Source organism: Anolis carolinensis, unplaced genomic scaffold, assembly GCF_035594765.1.
Source record: "Anolis carolinensis isolate JA03-04 unplaced genomic scaffold, rAnoCar3.1.pri scaffold_11, whole genome shotgun sequence".
In the NCBI taxonomy this organism is placed as follows: domain Eukaryota; kingdom Metazoa; phylum Chordata; class Lepidosauria; order Squamata; family Dactyloidae; genus Anolis; species Anolis carolinensis.
In genome coordinates, this window is record NW_026943822.1 from 15,466,247 (window position 1) to 15,486,294 (window position 20,048).

The following is a 20,048-nucleotide window of genomic DNA, read 5'->3' on the forward strand; positions in this document are numbered from 1 at the left end:
AGTTTTCTGAACCAATACTGCTGTTTTTCTATAGTGTAAAGGAAAGAATACTCAAGGATCATCTGATACTTTACAGTCCAGTACCTTTGAGGAAATTCAGAAGCTCAGAAAAGAAAATGAATTTTTACGGCAAGAAACTGAGGTGAGTTTTTAAAGAGACCAAAAAGTCTAGCCATAAAAATTGTGAACCACACTATGCAATATATTCTGATCCCATTGAATAGTTTTAGGGAAGAAATGTTCACACTACACATTTGGAATTCCAAAACACAAACACTTTCATAGGAGTTTTTTCTAGAATTTTCATAAACGTTTAATGTTGCAAAGAAAGGGGAGAAGAGATAAAAATGTTGTGATTTTCCTTCTTTCACTCTCACATTTCTAGCCACTTCTGATCATGCTGTCCATAATGCTTAAATGCCGTTAACACAAATGCATTCATGGTTTAAATATTTCTTTTTTTCCCTTTGAACAGTGCCAGCATGCACAGGTTCAAGAACTTACAAAAAACCAAGAAAAACTCAAAAATGCAAATCAAGAGCTGTGTAGTCAGATGAGACAAATGGTTCAGGACTGTGATCGTGATAAGCAAGAAGCCCTTGACAGGTAACTAGGGTAGGAGGGAGCAAGGAACCGTTCTGTGTAAAAGGTTAGAATATGAGTTACAAGTTAGAATATGAGCAAGGTTTTTGTATGTGTCCTGTCAGAGGCAGTATTTGTTACAGCCAAACCAGATTTGTTTAAAAAATTTAATGCACAATGAATCCAGGCAATTATTATATATTGCATTCTGTTGAAAGAAAAATTATATAAAATAGTTGATCACAGTATGTTCGGTACATATGCTTGTTCTTGCATGATTTTTACATTTTTTGCACATTAAAAAGTTCGGTCTGAAGCTCATTTAGTGTATGTGTCAATTCCTTTTCAGTAAAGGTCATTCTCAAGTATATGCAACAATAGGTTTGTCTCCTTTCCTTGCTTCAGGTGTGAAAGGACATACCAACAACATTATGAGGATATGAAGAAAAAGCTTTGTGAAGACCTTATGGAAACGTATAAGAAGAAAGAAGGAAAGCTTATCCAGGCTTACGAAGAGAACATTTGCCAGTTAAAGTAAACATTGTATTTCTTCAGCTTAGTTTCAAACACATTATAATGCTGCCTTTAAAAGGTTTTTTTAAAAAAATATTCTTGCATGTTCTTTTCTCCAAGAGTTGACATTGATGAGTTGAACAAAGAGATGATTGCCGTGAAGGAATGTTACATTGCTGTCTGCAGAGATAGAGATGAATTGGAATCTACTTTAAAAGCAGCATTTGAACATGAACAACAAGTGAGGGAAGACAAGGTTGGTGCAAGCATATGTTTAGAATAAATTTTCCAGAAATGGTGATTGCATACTGACTATTCTAGAAATAAGTCCTGAAGAAGCCATATTGGTGATTTATCTTAGAGAATTGTTTCTTTCAAATCTAGGTGTCTTCTTTTGAATATTAACACCTGTGATCTTTCAGTTAGTGGATTTCATTTTAGTAAAGAGTTTGTTGAAATAATTTGTTGAAATAATTATAAATATTTGGGGGGGGGGATAAACAATGGAACTATTAACCTACAAGATTTCAAGTCTTAAAGGCATCTCCGATGGCCTGTTGGCTGCAGACGCTATGCGGGCAGTCGTGAAAACTTTCCTGGCATGGCCCTATGTAAGCCGCCCCGAGTCCCCGTTGGGGAGATGGTGGCGGGATATAAATAAAGTTTTATTATTATTATTATTATTATTATTATTATTATTATTATTATTATTAAACATTTCTGTTAATTCCGCAAACATGTCATGAAAAGCTTGCACATTCCAACCACTCAAGATACAATGAGAATTGAAACCTCAGTCATAGATGGACCAAGCTCCAACCCTATCTCACATAATAGATTTTAAATCACTTTATTAGTGTTGCAAATATGAATTTATCAGTAGAATAAACAACTCAAGGGTGGATGAGCAACTGCCAGATGTATAAACATAATAAAATGGTGCAATACAATACATAGTGATATATACCCAAACCCGATTTTGCTTGGGGCTAAGGTTGATTAAAGCCAAAGACTCCACAGGAAAGTTGAGCACAGAAGGATTCCAGATTTGATTCACGGGGCACAGCTCTTTGAATTAGTTAACTTGCATAATAATTTCAAGCCAGCCTTCCAAGTGAATTGAGTAAAGTGTTGTGGATGAAATGAAGTGCATACCAAGCAAAATAAAGAGACAGGGTTGCTTTAAGTAAGTGATATTGTATTAATAAAGTAAAATCAAATGCAACGTAGATATCCTGTCTCAGTAAATCTCTTACCTCTTTTGCACCATCTCTTTGAAGAAAATGACAGGAAGCAAAAAGATTCCTAATTTTATCTTAACAAGTGAGATGTTCAATTAAACCATTTTCACTTATAAAGCCTTGCTGTCTACTGAAATCTGGTTATGGGGGACTATGCAGAAGACTGTTGTGTTGTCTAAATAACGTTTAGCAGCCTTATTTGGTTTTACCCAGTTCAAGAAACAGTTATTGGAGGAAAAGGAAGTGTCTTTGAGCAAGCTGAGGACAGAACTAGAAGAAGCTCATCAGAATGCCATGGCACTCGCTAAGGATCAGTGGCAGAAAGAAAAAGAAGCTGAGAAGAAGAAGCACACTGAGAATGAAATTGCTAAAGCCAAAGCCCTTTGGGGGAAAGAACTGGAACAGGTTTGTATAATGCACTGCTTATTAAACTGTAGAACCTGATCCCAAATGGGGTCCCTTTAGTTCAATATTGTGGCCACGAAAAGTTTGGCAACAGTCAAAAGTTTCTGAATGCCATCCATTAACACAAATCTATTAGTAAAAACATTCACTATTTACAATGGACTCTGGATGGACTCTGGATGCTTCAACTATACCCCATAAACCAGAAAATCAGTCTGTTTAGCAACCCTTGCAAATGCTGATTTATTATAACTAACATTTGATTTTATACCAATTTTATATATCTGTATGTCTTGGGTCATTAAAAAAATCAGACGGAAAGGGATCATGAGTGGGAAAAATGTAAGAAACCCTGTTATAATGTACATGTGAGGATTTGTTGCCTGCTGAAGTGATTTTAACTTGTCTCAGGCATTTTAAATTCCAGATCCCTGTATATGTCACCCTCTTTAATGAATTTTTATTTAGTTCACTATTGCGTATGCTTTTGGCATTATGGATATTGAGGAAACTTGTATATTTGTTGCTTTTATACTTCCTGTTAGAAAACTTCTTAATCATTTCAATTTGATAAGTGAAGCTCCTGGAACAAAAGCCCGCATTCTTCATGCATTTAAAGAAAAAAAATATTTATATTCAGTTTGATTCTTCTGGAAACTTATATGAAATCTAGCTTTTACATTTCACAGTTTAACTTAATTGTCTTTTTTTCTATTAAAAAACACTTTTACCCGCAGGCCAAAGAGCAAGCTATCCAGGAAGTTGAAAAAGAATGGCAGAATAGATTGGATCAAGCTCTGGAAGAAGCGAAGAAACCAGTCTTAGAACTCAAAGATCATGCCAACCAAACAGAACCGTTATCCATCAAAGATGACACGCTACGCCAACTCATTGCAGAGGCGGTTGAAGAGCAAACGCTGCTATTTCGGGAAACACTGAAAGAAAAGGAAAATACACTGAGAGAACATGAAGCTAGACATCACGAGAGCATTGCCAGCCAGGTAACAAAGCAACACGCTGTTCTGCCTTTTCCAACAAAAGTTGTCACAATATATATTGGGATATATTTAGCCATGCTTGGCTGGAATAAGTGGAAACTAGGGACTTATTAATACAGATTTTAAATTGTTCAGATTGTTTTAAAATGGTTAAAATGTAAATATATTTCTGTTTTAAGAAAACAGATGTTTTCCTAACTACCTGATGGCTGCAGTCCTAAGCAGCTAGACAGACTAAAATCCCATTGGTTTCATTGGAAGCTAAACTGTAAAGAGACAAGGCTGCTTCCAAAATATCAACATGAAAAATAGCGTTCCTTTGTTTTCGTTCTTTGAAATTTGTCTGAAACCAAATGTCTCAGACTTTTCCCGATTCTCCTTTTACCTTTTCCTTGCCATATCTAGGTGGAATCAGCTCTCACAAAGGCTCGAGCCAGGTGGTTACAAGAACTGACTCAGCTTGAGGAATTCAAAGCACATCTCAAAGTAGCCAAGGCAAAATGGGAGAAGGAATATGAGCTTAGCACAGCAAAACAGGTAGCGGAGAATAAAACTTGCACTGATTTGATGGCAAGATTTAAATGGAAATTTCAAATGAGAAGGATCCCTCACACAACTACATTTATTGGAAAAAGGGCAAAATACGATTCATAGATTGGAAACATATATGTTCTGTATCTATAAGGCCTATTTCCGCTCTCAGAGAGCTTGAGATAACACAATTATGTCTGTGATAACACATTTAGAGGGGGCATATCTATTAATGTTCTAATTTCTCTCACAATTTTAAAGGCATCTAGTATATGTTTTATTTTCATTATTTAATTGCAGTCAAGTAAAGCTCAAGCACCTTGACTATAAAAACCAAGGAAGTTGGTATAAACTGCTGCTTTTCTCAAAACTAACTAATGCAGATGTAAGTCTGCCTGATCTGCCAGTGGTATGTAAGGGCCCTCCCAGACAGGCCCTGTATCGCAGGATCTGATCCCACATTTTCTGCTTTAAACTGGATTATATGAGTCGGCACTTCCAGATAATCTGAGATAAACAGAAAACCTGGGATCAGATCCTGGGATACAGGGCCTGTCTGGAAAGGCCATAGGAGGCTCATATTTGTGTGGTCCTTCCCCTCTTCCCTAGCAGCATATTGCACTCACAAATTATACTTAGCTTTGCTTCTGATTATGGCTTTATAGTTGCACTAAATATGGGTAGGAAAACTGCCAGTGTAGATTTAATAATGTTAACTTTAGTTACTCAAACTAAAAAATGCTGGAGGACAGTTGCGACACAAGAATGGAGGCGGCTAGAAGGGGAGTGTGATGCTTTTGATTGCCTAATTAACCATCATTAGAAGATTAGAACTTATGAACAAGGAACTACTACGTACCTTCTTATCTAGATCCAACTGAATCAGGACACACTTCCTCTCCAGCTGCTGTTGCTGGTGGTGTAGCCAAAATCTCCAGAATATTTTCCACTCCCCCGGTCAAGTTTTCAGATATATTTTTAGAGGGCTAGAGAATGGAGTGGAGGAATTAGCAAATTAGCAAACAGAGGGATCAATTCGATCCTGGCCCATATTCTTCACCAAGCTATTCATCTCCTGTAAAATGTGTTTGAAATCTCCAAGGCATCACTCAGTCTGTTATGGTTTGCATCCTTTAGGTCTCACTGGTTCTTTCTGCCACTGAAGAGAAATGGAAGAAGGAAATTGAGAGCAGTGATAAACTTAGAGTCAAGAACAAGGAGCTTGAAGAAAAGATATTTTCCCTTAAAAGGGAACTGGAGCTGAAAAAAGATGAAATCCCAGCCATCGTTAAAGCAGAATTGGCAAAAGCGCGGACTCAGTGGCACAAGGAAAAGCAGGAGGAGGTGCACAGGATACAAGAACAAAACGAAAAAGATTACCACTCTTTTTTGCAAGACCACAAGAATAAAATCAATGAGGTCCTTGCAAAAGTCAAAGAAGACTTTGCAAAGCAAAAGAAAGAATTGCTTGATCAGAAAGAGAGAGAGCTGAAGATGCACCTGGAGCAAAAGCAACAAGAGTGTGCTATTCAGGAAGCCAAGAGATTGCAAAATGAAATCAGCCAATATGAGGACAGGATCCTGGTTCAGGTGGAACTCCTCCTAGATGACATGCACAAGGATTTGGTCAGATACGCAAGTGATGAGCGTACTTGGCTAGCTAAGTGGACTCTTCCTTCCCTTCATAACAATCCTCCGTTCAAAGAGAAACTGACAATTTGTTTGCAGAAAGCATATAAAGCCACCATCTGTGCCATTCTAGAAAAACGCAAGCAAACATGGAAGCAGGTAACTATTATGTCCCTTTGACCCACCTGCATTTTGACTTTTGCATTCCTTTTATGTCCAGTTGTAATCTGGGTTTCATTTGTAACAGTGTTAGATGTCTTTGCAGAACAACTGGAAAAGATTATAGATGAAATACTTTCATAAATGTAGTTCATAAAATTAGGGATTTCATTTGTGAAATGTGTGCCTTTATCCTGTATACATTGCATGGGAAATGAGAGCCCTCTGGGAGCAGAAAATATGTTTGGGCAGAGTCATATATATGTTTTTTTTATTTCTTAGAGTGCCTCGGTTCACTATATTTCAAGAGGACATGATATTTTAATTTATTTTATTGCTTGCTTCTTAATGAATCATGTTCTTTGAAAGCTTGAATTCTGAGCACTGAACACTGAGCACTGATAGCCATGTACAAATACATGAGGGGAAGTCATAGGGAGGAGGGAGCATGCTTGTTTGCTGCTGCCCTGGAGACTAGGACGCGGAACAATGGCTTCAAACTACACGAAAGGAGATTCCACCTGAACATCAGGAAGAACTTTCTCACTGTGAGGGTTGTTCAGCAGTGGAACTCTCTGCCCCGGACTGTGGTGGAGGCTCCTTTGGAGGCTTTTAAGCAGAGGCTGGATGGCTATCTGTCGGGGTGCTTTGAATGAGATTTTCCTGCTTCTTGCAGGGGGTTGGACTGGATGGCCCATAAGGTCTCTTCCAACTCTACGATTCTATGATTCTCAACAAGATATAAATAAATAAAATGAAGGCACTGAAGTCCTTTAAGCAATGCCATTTTTTTCTCCAGGTGCCTTGAAATGAATGGCTTGTATCTTAAGTATTTAGCTGAAGGATATAGTAGATCTTTGAAGTTTTTCTAATCCCAGTATGGTGTTTTGGATTGAGTGTTGTACTATGACTCTAGAGACGAAAGTTCACATTTGGTGACCACAGGAAAGTTCTACTGTCTCTGACTCAGAGGAAGGCAAAAAGCAGACCTCCTTTGACGAAATATTGCCAGAGAAACCACATTATAGGTTGGCCTTAGGGTTACTATAATGTTGGAGATGATTTGAAGGCAAACTACAGCAACTTCGGACAAAGTGGGTACACTCCCATAATCTCCATCAGTGCTTCTGAAAATTGGGGAAGTCAGTCATCTGGACTGCAGGCATACCTCTACTTCTGTGTGTATATATTTTTAAAAAAATAACTAGCAAGCTATATCTTAACTGTAAAGCCTTTTGAAAACTTAAGTTTGTTATATCCGTTGTAGAAACATGAGGATTTGGGTTACAATTTCAAAGATTTCGAGGACCCTTGCCTGCAAAATGAAGGAGAGACTGGGGACAAAGCAAGGCCTATCTTGTATGATGTGGGACAGCAAATGGAATTACAAAGAATGTTAAGAAAACAGCCATCTTTGCAAGAGGCTGAAATGGACTCTGGTATTCTTCATTTTTATTCTCCCCCCCCCCCCTGAAATTTTGATCTGAATGATACATGCCTGATACAACTGCAGATTTTTATAGTGGTATTTGGCATTCTGTACTCGCTCAGTCATATAATTATGCTCTCTAGGTTCAGGACTATTCATTAGTTCAATTGTCTGTTATGAGGACAGTAACATTCACTGTTAGAGAGGTGCTGGATAGCTATTGTAAGTCACTAGTAGTTTCTGGGGGTGGGTGGTGGGGTGGAAGATAAGAAAATTCAGATTCAAAAACAGTGCTTATAACTACCAGTTTATAGTGTCTCCCACTCACTCACCCTTTTTTAGAAATGCGAGTTCCCTAATCCAGAGGAATATTTGTAACTTGTTGTGATGGTTAATAACAGGTTCCAACTACAGGAAGCAAAACCTGTTATCTCAAGAAGGCATTTGTTGTGACCGTTGCCGCCATCAGCTTGAAAGAAAAGAAAAAGAATGTCAAGATTTGAAAAAGAAACTTGACAAAGCTTGCAAACACCTCCAGCTTGCTGTGAGGGAACAAAAGTCAAAACTGGAACAAGGTTTGTACACTTCTTAAATTATGATGAGTTTCTGACCCTGCATTCCCTTTATAGTATGGTAAAATTTTAGCTATTGATCATTGTTTGATTACAGAATCCACTGAATGAAAAGTGTGTAAGAGAGATAGAGCTGTATGCATGCTTCTAGAATGATTGCCTTTGCTAGGCAAGACTCACAACTTCTCCCAAAGTCCAACAGCTTTCCCAATGATTGTTACTCTAGTGTAGTGGTCCAGAGGCTTTAAATAGTCATTCTGTTTTGATTTTAATATACATATACTACAGTAAAGGGGCAGAAGTGGCTGAAAAATATGGCCCGAACCATGGAGAGGAGAGGGATTAGCATAGAGCTTTCCAAACTGATTGTTTCAATGCATTTGTGTGTCAGCTGCAGTACATAGTTGTGTCATAGGAACATACTTATAAACATCTGTGTCTATGTGAAATAAACAATAAGTCATATATTTTAGCAATGGATGGTAAATTAAAGGTTTTCATGAGATATGTTGTGTCCCCATACATTTGGTTATTACAATTTATGTTATGATTGAGCCTCATGGCTCTGTTACTGACAGACGTGGGCGTAAGACTCCTCGAGAGTCAGATACTCTCGAGGAGCGAGAGAGAAAAAGACTGCGAGACATATTTGCAGCACCATCTGACGAGGAGTCTTTCGAAGGGTTTACGGAGAGAATGGAGGAGGGGCTGGTTAGCTCAGAGGAGGATGAGATGGATTGGACTCGGGTAAGGGAGGAAGTGGGTGCCACTGGCCATGATGGGACAGAAGATGAATGGGGACCTTCAGGATTAGACCCATGGTTTAGCTGGAGGGATGGGACGGGATCCACAGCTGGAGATGCTGTTGGGCGTAGTCAGAGGTGTTCCAGCTCTGACGAGGAAAGTGATGAGGAAACGCCCGGGTTAAGGAGGACAGCTGACAGTGATGAAGATTTGTAACTGGCATAAAATGGGGCTTGGGAGCAATTGCAAATTGCGTTGGGCAAGGTAATCTGGGCAAACGCTTGGGATCCGTGTGTGTGTGTGGGACGCTTCCCTGAAGACTTGTGTGCTTTCCTGTGCTGTGACGTAAGTTGATTGGAATCCAGGGTCAGACGGCGGGAGGGATTGTGTGGGCATTTGTTTGTGCAAACCTGTGCTTACTCTTATTAGCTTGACCCTCCGTCGTCTTCTTGACGGACGCCATCTCCTGCTTTGAGAACTCGGACTGAACTGACCACGGCTTGTCTTCCCCCCCCTTCTTGGACTTGGAAAAACTACAAACGTCTGCTTCTGGCTTTGATCTACGGAACGGAACTGGTCTACTCAACTGCTACAATCCTTGGCTGATTTACTCGTGTCGGAGATCCTGTCTGCTGTGTGTGTGGGGGAGCGACGCAAGTTACTCTAAGCACAGTGTTGGCAGCAGAGAGGAATCTGCTGCCAATTAGTTGCATTCTTTGTATCTTTTGTTCCTTGGCTTTCGTTTCGTTTATACCCAGGCTGAAGCAAGCAGTTTGTTTTTACCCGGATTAAACTCCGGTTTAATCCGGTTTATCTTTTGAACATTTACTTTTGCCCCTTTTTGCTCCTAAAGGCAAAAACTGCCTGGCCCTTGTGTTCTACGGGCATTTTTGAGTTCTGTAATCTAATAAACTCTGTTACTTTGAATCTTGTGGCGTTCTGTCCTTGACAGATTGCCCAACGCCATAAAAAGTTTATTGCAGCAATAAACCCGTCAGGAAGACGATGGATGAGTTAAGGGCCAAAGTAGACCAATTGCAAACGGCTTTTACCGTTAGCCAAACAGCTCAGGCTGTGAAAGGACATGTTTTGACTCCTGAACGCTTTGACGGAACCAGGTGCAAGTTGCCAACCTTTTTGGCACAAGTGGAGCTTTATTTTTCTCAGCTCAGTGCTCATGCTTTTCCTACAGACACTAGCAAGGTGGCCTTTATTTTGAGTTTGTTGACCGGTCCCGCAGGACAATGGGCCACTAATTTAATTTTGGGAAATGACCCAGTCAAGGACAATTTGAATAATTTCAAAAAGTTGTTAACTGATACTTTTGGGGATCCTCTCCGCACGGAGAACGCTGGGTGGGCTCTGTATCGGTTGAAACAGGGAAAGGGGACTGTTTTGGATTACTTAAATAAGTTTAACCTGTATCGCCACCAGCTGGATTGGGGGGAAAATGCATTCATGCTTTTATTTACTGCCGGGTTAAGTGATATGCTCCAGGATGAATTAGCACGCTTGGAGCCGGCTGAAAGCTGGGACGCCTTAGTAGCTAAGGTGCTGCGTTTAGACGCAAGGTTCGAGGCTCGTAAACACTCAAAAGCAATGTGTGCGCCACCCATGCATGTAACCAGGGCACCTGTGGTGATGGGGGAAGAGCCCATGGAGCTTGGGGTCTTTAAAAAGCTGTCTACAGAGGAAAAGAGCCGTAGGAGGCAGCTGGGCTTGTGTTTGTACTGTGGGAAGGCTGGGCATTTTGCCAAAAATTGTAATGTGAAACCCTCCCAGCTTTCGGGAAAAGGCCAGCCCTAGTGCGACGTGAGTCCAACGCACTAGGGCTCCTCAAGCAGTCAACTGAGGGGAGGAAGCATGTTTTCGTACCCATTACATTATCTGTTGGGGGAAGGGAACTTGTTTCTACTTTGGCACTGCTGGACTCAGGGGCTACGGTCTCCTATGTAGATATTGAGTTTGCTAAGAAGCATGGCATTCCTAGAGTGCGCAAGGCATGCGACGTGTGGGTGGAAGGAGCAGATGGGAGACTGCTGGAGACTGGGGTGGTTAACCATGAAACCTCAGCAGTAACGTGGGAGGTGCAGGGAGTAACGGGAACGTTTGTGTGGGATATTACGAGCTTGCCTAGATATGATGTGATCCTGGGGATGGATTGGCTAGCTGTAGTAAACCCACAAGTAGATTGGGCAACACGTAAAGTGATCTTAAAGAGGCAGGACTGTTGCACTCTAAATGTTACTCATTCTGATATGGAGGGAGTGCCTGCTGAGTATGGGGAGTTCTCTGATGTATTTTGTAAAAGAGAAGCGGACAAATTACCACCGCACAGGCCATATGATTGCGCCATCAAGTTGGCAGAAGGTGCGAAACTGCCAGCAGGGAGGCTGTATGCCTTGACTGTACCGGAAAGGCAAGCTTTGCGGGAGTTTCTAGATGAAAATTTAGCCAAGGGGTTTATTCGCCCATCTAGTTCTCCAACTGCGGCACCAGTATTCTTTGTAGCCAAAAAGACTGGGGAACTTAGGCTGGTCTGCGACTATCGGATCCTAAACAAATACACCATTCGGGATAGGTACCCGCTGCCTTTAATCTCGGAACTGTTATCAAGGGTGCAAGGGGCTAAGGTCTTTACCAAGCTTGACCTGCGGGGGGCCTATAACTTAATCCGTATACGGGAAGGGGATGAATGGAAGACGGCATTTAACACGTGTTTCGGATGCCACGAGTTCCGAGTCATGCCTTTTGGGCTTTGTAATGCTCCTGCGGTATTCCAGAGGTTCATGAACGATGTGTTCAGGGACCTAATTGACCAATTTTTAGTGATTTATTTGGATGATATCTTGATTTTTTCTAAGGACGAGAAAGAACATCGTCAACATGTCAAGCAGGTTCTGCACCGACTGCGGGCTAATGGGCTTTTCGCCAAGGCTTCCAAGTGCGTCTTTCATGTGCCTGAAGTGGAGTTCCTAGGTCATGTAGTGTCAGGTAGGGAACTTAAAATGGACCCACATAAGGTTGACGCCGTCAACTCATGGCAGGAGCTGAAGACTAAGAAGGATGTACAAAGGTTCTTGGGTTTCGCTAATTACTACCGGGAGTTTATTCCGAATTTTGCAAAGCTCACGGTACCTTTGACGCAGCTTCTGCGCAAGAAACAGCCATTTGTGTGGGGGCGGGAAGCTCACGAGGCGTTTCTACAACTAAAGTCTAGTTTTCAATCGGACAACATACTAACCCATCCTGATGTTGACAGACCGTTCGTGGTAGAAGCGGACGCTTCTAGCTACGCGTTGGGGGCTGTATTGTCTCAGAAGGATTCCTCAGGGACCTTGCGTCCCTGTGGATTTTACTCGCGGCAACTAACACCCTTCGAGCAGAACTATACCATATGGGAGAAGGAGTTGTTGGCGATTAAGGTGGCGTTTGAGGTGTGGCGGCACTGGCTTGAAGGGGCACGGCACCAGATCGTGGTCAGATCTGATCACAAGAACTTAGAGCACTTGCAAACAGCAAAGAAGTTAAACCAGCGTCAAATCCGCTGGGCTTTGTTTTTCTCCAGGTTTAACTTCAAGGTGCAGTTCGTGGAGGGGAAGGCAAACTTGCGGGCCGATGCTTTATCCCGCAAGCCGGAATTTAAGACCAATGAGCAGGTAGTATGTCAGACCATCTTGCCTACTGCCTCTCTGTGTGTTGTAGATAATGAGCTTGGGTTACATGACCAGATCCTTGAGGCTCAGAAGGATGATGTGTGGACTCAGGAGCAACTGATGCTGCTCTCTGCAGGTAACCGTACCATACTGCCGCATCTCCAGGATCAAGACGGGGTATTGGTGCGTAGGGGGCAGGTTTACGTACCAGTAGGGACCCTCAGGTTGGAGGTGATTAGAGCCCACCATGACGAACCCATGGCTGGGCACTTTGGCAGGTTCAAGACCGTACAGCTTATCACCAGGAGCTACTGGTGGCCAAAGATGCGGCAAGACATTCTGCGCTTTTGTGACAGCTGCGCCGTTTGTCAGCAGAGTAAGACGCCTGTTGGGCGCCCTAGAGGGTTGTTATCGTCTTTACCTGTTCCGGAGAGGCCATGGCAAATCATTTCCATGGATTTTATTTCAGATTTGCCTAAGTCTGGGGGTTATACTTGTATTTGGGTGGTGGTGGATTTATTTAGTAAACTGGCTCATTTTATTCCTTGTTCAACCATTCCGGCGGCCCCTACGTTGGCCTTACTATTTACAAAGCACATCTATCGTTTGCACGGAGCACCCGAGGTGATTATTTCAGATAGGGCTCCGCAATTTGTGTCACGCTTTTGGAAACACTTCCATGAGTGTTTGGGGACTAAGTTAAACGTGTCTTCAGCTTTCCATCCGCAAACGGATGGACAGTCGGAACGGGTTAATGGGCTCTTAGAGCAGTATCTGCGTTGTTTTTGTTTAGATCAACCCACGGCTTGGGTAAAGTGGTTACCGGTGGCGGAATTTGCTTACAACAATGCGGTGCACACGTCTAGTCAGCATACGCCATTTGAGCTAACTTATGGTTTTCACCCACGGGGAGGTGTGGCGCCGTCGACCAATGTGGTCTCTTCGGACCCTGTGTACCGCTCTTCGGAAATGGCTGCATTGCATGATGTTGCCCGTCGCTTACTGTTGGAAGCTAAGGCAACGCAGAAGACTCAGGCTGACCGCCACAGGCAGGCAGGGGAGGAGTTGGAAGAAGGGGATTTGGTGTGGTTATCTTCCAAACATATTAAACAGGCTGGGGGAAAGTTTGCGCCTCGGTATTTGGGTCCCTTTCCTATCGTTAAAAAGATTTCTTCTGTTGCGTTTCGTTTGCGTTTACCGTCTAGTTTAAAGGTCCATCCAGTCTTTCATCGTTCGCTGTTGAAACTTGATACCTCTAGTCGTCGTGGTGCTATAGCGGAGGGTATCACTGCCACTTCTCCGCCATCGGGGGAGGAGGCCTTTGTGAGAGGGGATAGTGTTATGATTGAGCCTCATGGCTCTGTTACTGACAGACGTGGGCGTAAGACTCCTCGAGAGTCAGATACTCTCGAGGAGCGAGAGAGAAAAAGACTGCGAGACATATTTGCAGCACCATCTGACGAGGAGTCTTTCGAAGGGTTTACGGAGAGAATGGAGGAGGGGCTGGTTAGCTCAGAGGAGGATGAGATGGATTGGACTCGGGTAAGGGAGGAAGTGGGTGCCACTGGCCATGATGGGACAGAAGATGAATGGGGACCTTCAGGATTAGACCCATGGTTTAGCTGGAGGGATGGGACGGGATCCACAGCTGGAGATGCTGTTGGGCGTAGTCAGAGGTGTTCCAGCTCTGACGAGGAAAGTGATGAGGAAACGCCCGGGTTAAGGAGGACAGCTGACAGTGATGAAGATTTGTAACTGGCATAAAATGGGGCTTGGGAGCAATTGCAAATTGCGTTGGGCAAGGTAATCTGGGCAAACGCTTGGGATCCGTGTGTGTGTGTGGGACGCTTCCCTGAAGACTTGTGTGCTTTCCTGTGCTGTGACGTAAGTTGATTGGAATCCAGGGTCAGACGGCGGGAGGGATTGTGTGGGCATTTGTTTGTGCAAACCTGTGCTTACTCTTATTAGCTTGACCCTCCGTCGTCTTCTTGACGGACGCCATCTCCTGCTTTGAGAACTCGGACTGAACTGACCACGGCTTGTCTTCCCCCCCCTTCTTGGACTTGGAAAAACTACAAACGTCTGCTTCTGGCTTTGATCTACGGAACGGAACTGGTCTACTCAACTGCTACAATCCTTGGCTGATTTACTCGTGTCGGAGATCCTGTCTGCTGTGTGTGTGGGGGAGCGACGCAAGTTACTCTAAGCACAGTGTTGGCAGCAGAGAGGAATCTGCTGCCAATTAGTTGCATTCTTTGTATCTTTTGTTCCTTGGCTTTCGTTTCGTTTATACCCAGGCTGAAGCAAGCAGTTTGTTTTTACCCGGATTAAACTCCGGTTTAATCCGGTTTATCTTTTGAACATTTACTTTTGCCCCTTTTTGCTCCTAAAGGCAAAAACTGCCTGGCCCTTGTGTTCTACGGGCATTTTTGAGTTCTGTAATCTAATAAACTCTGTTACTTTGAATCTTGTGGCGTTCTGTCCTTGACAATTTATGTGTGTCCATATCCTCGTGCTAGTAAAACTGAATTACTGTGTTGCAAAATGATCCATGTCTAAAAGGCGTGACACTAAAATGAAATGTCTGGAAAATTCTGACCTAGCAGATTGTCATCCAGTGACTCAGTATACAGAGGTTCCAAAGGATTAGAGAGGAGACATGTGATTGGATGACAGTGGCAGGAATCGATATTTATATGTTGGTTTTTGTTTGTTTCAGACAAAACCTTGGAGGCATTAATGGAAGAAAACTCTGTGTTGAAGACTAAACTTGATGATCTGAAATCTGCTAGTGTTCCCCCAAGGTATTGTGTACTATTCAACTTGTTACCTCTCAAAATGCATATCTGGGGCAATCAGAATGACCAGGGGACCGGAAAAACTGCCCTATAAGGAAAGACTACAGTGTTTTGGCATGTTTTAGCTACATAGGTTTTTTTTCGTGTCAGGAGCGACTTGAGAAACTGCAAGTCGCTTCTGGTGTGAGAGAATTGGCCGTCTGCAAGGACGTTGCCCAGGGAACGCCCGGATGTTTTGATGTTTTTTACCATCCTTGTGGGAGGCTTCTCTCATGTCCCCACATGGAGCTGGAGCTGATAGAGGGAGCTCATCCTCGCTCAATCCCCGGGTGAGATTCGAACCTGGCAGCCTTCAGTTCAGCAACCCAACCTTCAAGTCACAAGGCTTTAACCCACTACGCCAGAGGGGGCTCCAGCTACATAGTGAGAAAGAGCAAGACAAGAAATATGTGGAATCAGACACGGTTTGAAAAAATTAGGTTGTTGTAATGTGCCTTCAAGTCATTCCAACCGATCATGACCCTAAGGTGAACCTATTATGGTATCTTCTTGGCAAGGTTTGTTCATAGAGGTTTTGCCATTGCTTTCCTCTGAGGCTGAGAGAGTATGACTTGCCAAAGGTCACCAATATAGCCCAGCAGGATATTGAACCCTGATCTCTAGAATAGTAGTTTAGTGCTCAAATAGCTGCATCACACTAGCTCTCAAAAAGTAGATTTTCCTTGTTTTCATAAAACCAGAAGGTGGGATCATCCACTGATCAAGAATGATAGTAGATACCAAGAAAATGAAAGAAGGTTCTTGTTCGTGCTGTGGAGTTCATTACGATTGAACACTATTTTAAAGCCCCTAACTTGGATAGCTTTAATATTATATATATCAAGGAAAAGAAGACTATCAGAGGTTACTAGTCTAGAAAGAAGTATGACAAAGCAATCTGGGCATTCACTCTCAGCTTGAATATCTTTTTGTGCTTGTAGATCATTGTCGGAAGGGTATGTCTCAAAGCCTTGCAGTTCCTGTGATGGAAAAGCTTTGGAAGAAATGCGTTCCCAGTATATTAAAGCAGTGGGCAAAATCAAGAGTGAGTGCAGAAAACATGTTTGTTTTTCAATATTAGTTGTTTGCACAGGAATAAAAAACAAACTTGCCAGTAAAATTGATTGACCACATTTTATGTTCCTTTCCATCTCTTTTATAACACGTTTCTTGCTATTATTATTTTCTAAACACAATAGTCTTGTAAATTTTGTCTTTAAGATACACTTTTATCACATTTTTAGGTGATATGCTTCGTTACATTCATGACAGCAAAGAGAGAGCTGCAGAAATTATTAAATCAGAAGTATTAAGGGAACGCCAGGAGACGGCCCGTAAGATGCGCAAATACTATCTTATTTGTCTTCAGCAACTTCTGAATGACGATGGAAAGCATGAAGGGTAATGTAATGTATTTCCTATATTTCCAATTTGTTATAGAAATGCTAAAGCAAAGGTCAGAATCACGTTAGATAGGAAGAAGTTGTTTAAAACATCAATAAAGTTTGGTAGAGGCAGGAAATCTGTAATATGTTTGTTTTCCAAGAAGAATCTTCCATTGTTTCTTTTTAGCTTATAGATTAAGGGAATGAGTAGTACGGTAGTTCCTCTAGCCTGTGGGAGGACAGAATCACTCTGTTTTGGATCTCAAAAATTCCTATTAGGCCATAAGTCTCCTAAATTGTGGCCGTTACAAAGTCAGTATGAAACTTTGTGAGAATCAAATATACATATTACTTTTGTGGGGGCCACTTCGAATTTTTTTAATGCTCCAAGGCATATCTCCTCATTTTAGAGGTGAAATTTCCCTTCAGTTTGAAACTGTCAGTCAGATTAATTGATGAAGATTTTTACAAATTCTTCAATGTATTGTAGGGCTGATAAAAAAATAATCTGTGCTGCCGGCAAAATTGCAACAATGGCTAAAATACTGGAAACCCCTGTTCGTAACTCAGCTCCGAACAAAATAACCCGCTCGGGTAAGTCAAGTAAAAGCTTGTTGTCTTTGTTTTTTTCCATACATGTTAATGGTCTTAACAATGAGAAAATGCACTGTTTGCATGTTTACTATTACAGTAAGTTATGTTTCATATACCTTTTAACGAGGCTTCTGTATATGTAAAGAAATTAATTAAATGCCAGTCTTCTTCAAGTTCTTTGCTTGCTTTGTTCTTCAGTTCTTATCTCCATTCTCCCTTTCAGAAGAGGTAGGTAATACTGTACTTCACACTTTTATCTCTTTTGATCAGAAAAGAGGGGTGCGACTATTATGTGATGAATCTGCTTTTGATTCTCCCGTTTATGTTTTTTAATATAAAAAATAAATTGCCTTACCCCTAAAAGGGGAGGAGGAAGAGGAGGGATGATCCAGCCACAAACAAAAAGCTCAATTTCTGCTTGTTTATTTTTTTAACTGTCTTGCCATAGAGAAAGGAAGAGGGAAGGTTCCCCTTTTTCCTTCTTTCTCTGAAGGCAAGGCAGATTACAAAATCTGGAATTGAGCTCTTTGGAGAAAGAAGGAAGGGGGAAAGACCAGAGCTCCAGAGACCTGTATTTCCGATTTTTAAGCTGCCTTGTCTTTGGAGAAAGAAGAGGGAATCTGCCTCAAATGGCTCTGTGACTATTATGTGACGAATCCTAAAACACCACTTTTGGGACTCAAAAAAGGGAGTGAGACTATTATGCAATGGAGACTGTTATGTGATGAAAAATGGATAAAATTATTGTTTTATTATTTTTATTATTTTTACAGCCCTGTCACAAACCTCCAAGCTGCTCTCTGACGTTAATGGAACTAAAGGAAATTACATGCAACATGCCAGGCCAACTGCGATGGAAAATCATGACGAAAGTGTGGGTCATAATCCTCCAACCCAGAGACGCATCCCTTGTAGTTTACAGCAGCAGCTTGAGGCTGTTGAAAACCAGTCAGCCCCAGTTCCCCAAACCCAGCTTGATGAGAAAGCCTTTCAGCAATTGACTGACCCTTCAGTTATTACTGATGACAAAACTAGAAGCCACCACCAACCTCCTCTTGTTCCATTCCAGAACCATCCTCTATGTTTTTCCGAAGGGAAATTCCAAGGCATCAGTCCAATTAGCAGTACAGATGGTGGTTCTGACCCAGGGGCAACTTGTGTACGATTTAAGAACTTAAGTGAAAGATTGGCGATGAAGGAACATAGCTGTCCTCAGTCTGTTAGCCATCAGAAAGAACCCTCTATCTTTGAAATCCGGGAGACTCCAGTAAGAGATGAAAGTTGCTCTTCTGACTGGAGCTTGGTGAGTGATACTCTCCAAATGGACAGCAATGGTGCATTGATTCTATACCCAATTAATAAACCACATTCCGGGCCACCACTGGAATCCTGTCCACAGTTCCCCACTCCAAATCTCTTTTCTCATGGCAAGGAAAATTCACATATGTTTTGCCACCCGTCTGCTGGTCGTGAAAATGGGTCCCTCATTGCAAAGAGACAGGACATTGATTACAAAGAAGGCCACCAGACTGCGAATCCTGGAGAAATGCCATATCCAAACTTGGAAGAATTAAAACCTCTAAGTGGTGCTGCATTATGTTCAACAGAAGGGAAAAGCTACAACCCGCTGCATTCAAGGAAACAGGTGGAAGATGTTATAACTTTTCATCAAGATAGTGGCTTTGACAGCCCACAAATCCACTTTGATTAAACACCAGGATCAAGACTCTGCACATTCTGGAGAAAGAGATTCTTAAATATATTTAAATGAAAGCTGTGGAGGAAGCTGATTGTGACTGTCGTGTGATTGTTTTTTGTTTGTTTGTTTCTTAACTTTTATGTTTGACTTTTACCTCAACAAACTCAATTGTAAATATTTATGACGGTTTGGGCTACATCTTTGCTCTCTGACCCTCACTATGTATAGATTGGTTTTATACACGTGTGTTGTGTTTGAAATGATCTATTTTTATACCTCAAGATTAGTGTGCAGTCCAATGCAAACCTTTTTATATTTATACAGAAATAAAACTGACACAGTTGTCACAGATGTTACTTGAAAGTTGGGGATAATTTCTTTAGTTTAGTTTCCTGCATTTATTATCACGTTATTTTCCATAGAGCTCAAGATAATAGATATAGCAGGCAGGGATTGTCAACAAAGAGTGGAATCCAGTTGTTGTATGCATGCATGAGTTCCCCTATGGAAGCAGTTGCATTAGCATTGCCATTGCACTTGTATATATGTGTGTATTACCCATCGCTGTTCATATACATTTGTTTCACATTTCAATGCATATTTGATGTTTTGTTCATTTGCACAAGCTTATCATTCAACAGGACGACTGTATAGCATAGTTATTACTAGACAGTTGCTATTAATATCAGACAGCTCTTAAAGAAGTGTCTTTTTAAAATTATTCAAATACAGAAAAGGAAAACAAACAAAAGCATGTTTACACAAATTACAATTTCGGTATTTTTTAAAGCTAAGTAACAGAAAAACTAAATCTACAACTCTCTTACTGCATGCTGATTTTTTTTCTATTTACTTGATGCCCTTTAAATGCTATTATATAATTACCCTTCTGTTTTTTAATAACTTTCCACTAATTCCTAAAACAATAATCAAATGCCCCCCTCATTCAAATAACTAGTAAATTAGTAAGGTCCAATCTTGCTTGTATTTGGACAAATATTTCCTTTCGTCAGGTTAGTTAATGTGTCCATCTACATAGATTAGTTAGTGTTGTTGAAGGCTTTCATGGCCAGA

General features: G+C 41.5%; 1 protein-coding gene across 6 annotated transcripts in view; it reads left to right on the plus strand.

Moving 5' to 3' along the window:
• The window catches only part of cep152 (centrosomal protein 152), a 34,907-nt gene extending 15,577 nt beyond the window's left edge, over positions 1–19,330 (plus strand). For 5 of the 6 annotated variants that reach the window (XM_008120871.3, XM_062963134.1, XM_062963133.1 and 2 more), the window contains 15 exons: positions 35–142; positions 476–606; positions 988–1,116; positions 1,216–1,351; positions 2,550–2,741; positions 3,479–3,742; positions 4,145–4,276; positions 5,408–6,058; positions 7,326–7,497; positions 7,889–8,062; positions 15,179–15,263; positions 16,238–16,341; positions 16,541–16,697; positions 17,172–17,275; positions 18,049–19,330. In XM_008120871.3, coding sequence (XP_008119078.2) covers positions 35–142; positions 476–606; positions 988–1,116; positions 1,216–1,351; positions 2,550–2,741; positions 3,479–3,742; positions 4,145–4,276; positions 5,408–6,058; positions 7,326–7,497; positions 7,889–8,062; positions 15,179–15,263; positions 16,238–16,341; positions 16,541–16,697; positions 17,172–17,275; positions 18,049–18,986 — 3,477 coding nt within the window. In that variant the 3' untranslated portion in view covers positions 18,987–19,330. The remainder of the gene's footprint in view (positions 1–34; positions 143–475; positions 607–987; positions 1,117–1,215; positions 1,352–2,549; positions 2,742–3,478; positions 3,743–4,144; positions 4,277–5,407; positions 6,059–7,325; positions 7,498–7,888; positions 8,063–15,178; positions 15,264–16,237; positions 16,342–16,540; positions 16,698–17,171; positions 17,276–18,048) is intronic. The other variant, XM_062963135.1, reaches the window with a different exon arrangement.
• Positions 19,331–20,048: the final 718 nt, after the last annotated feature.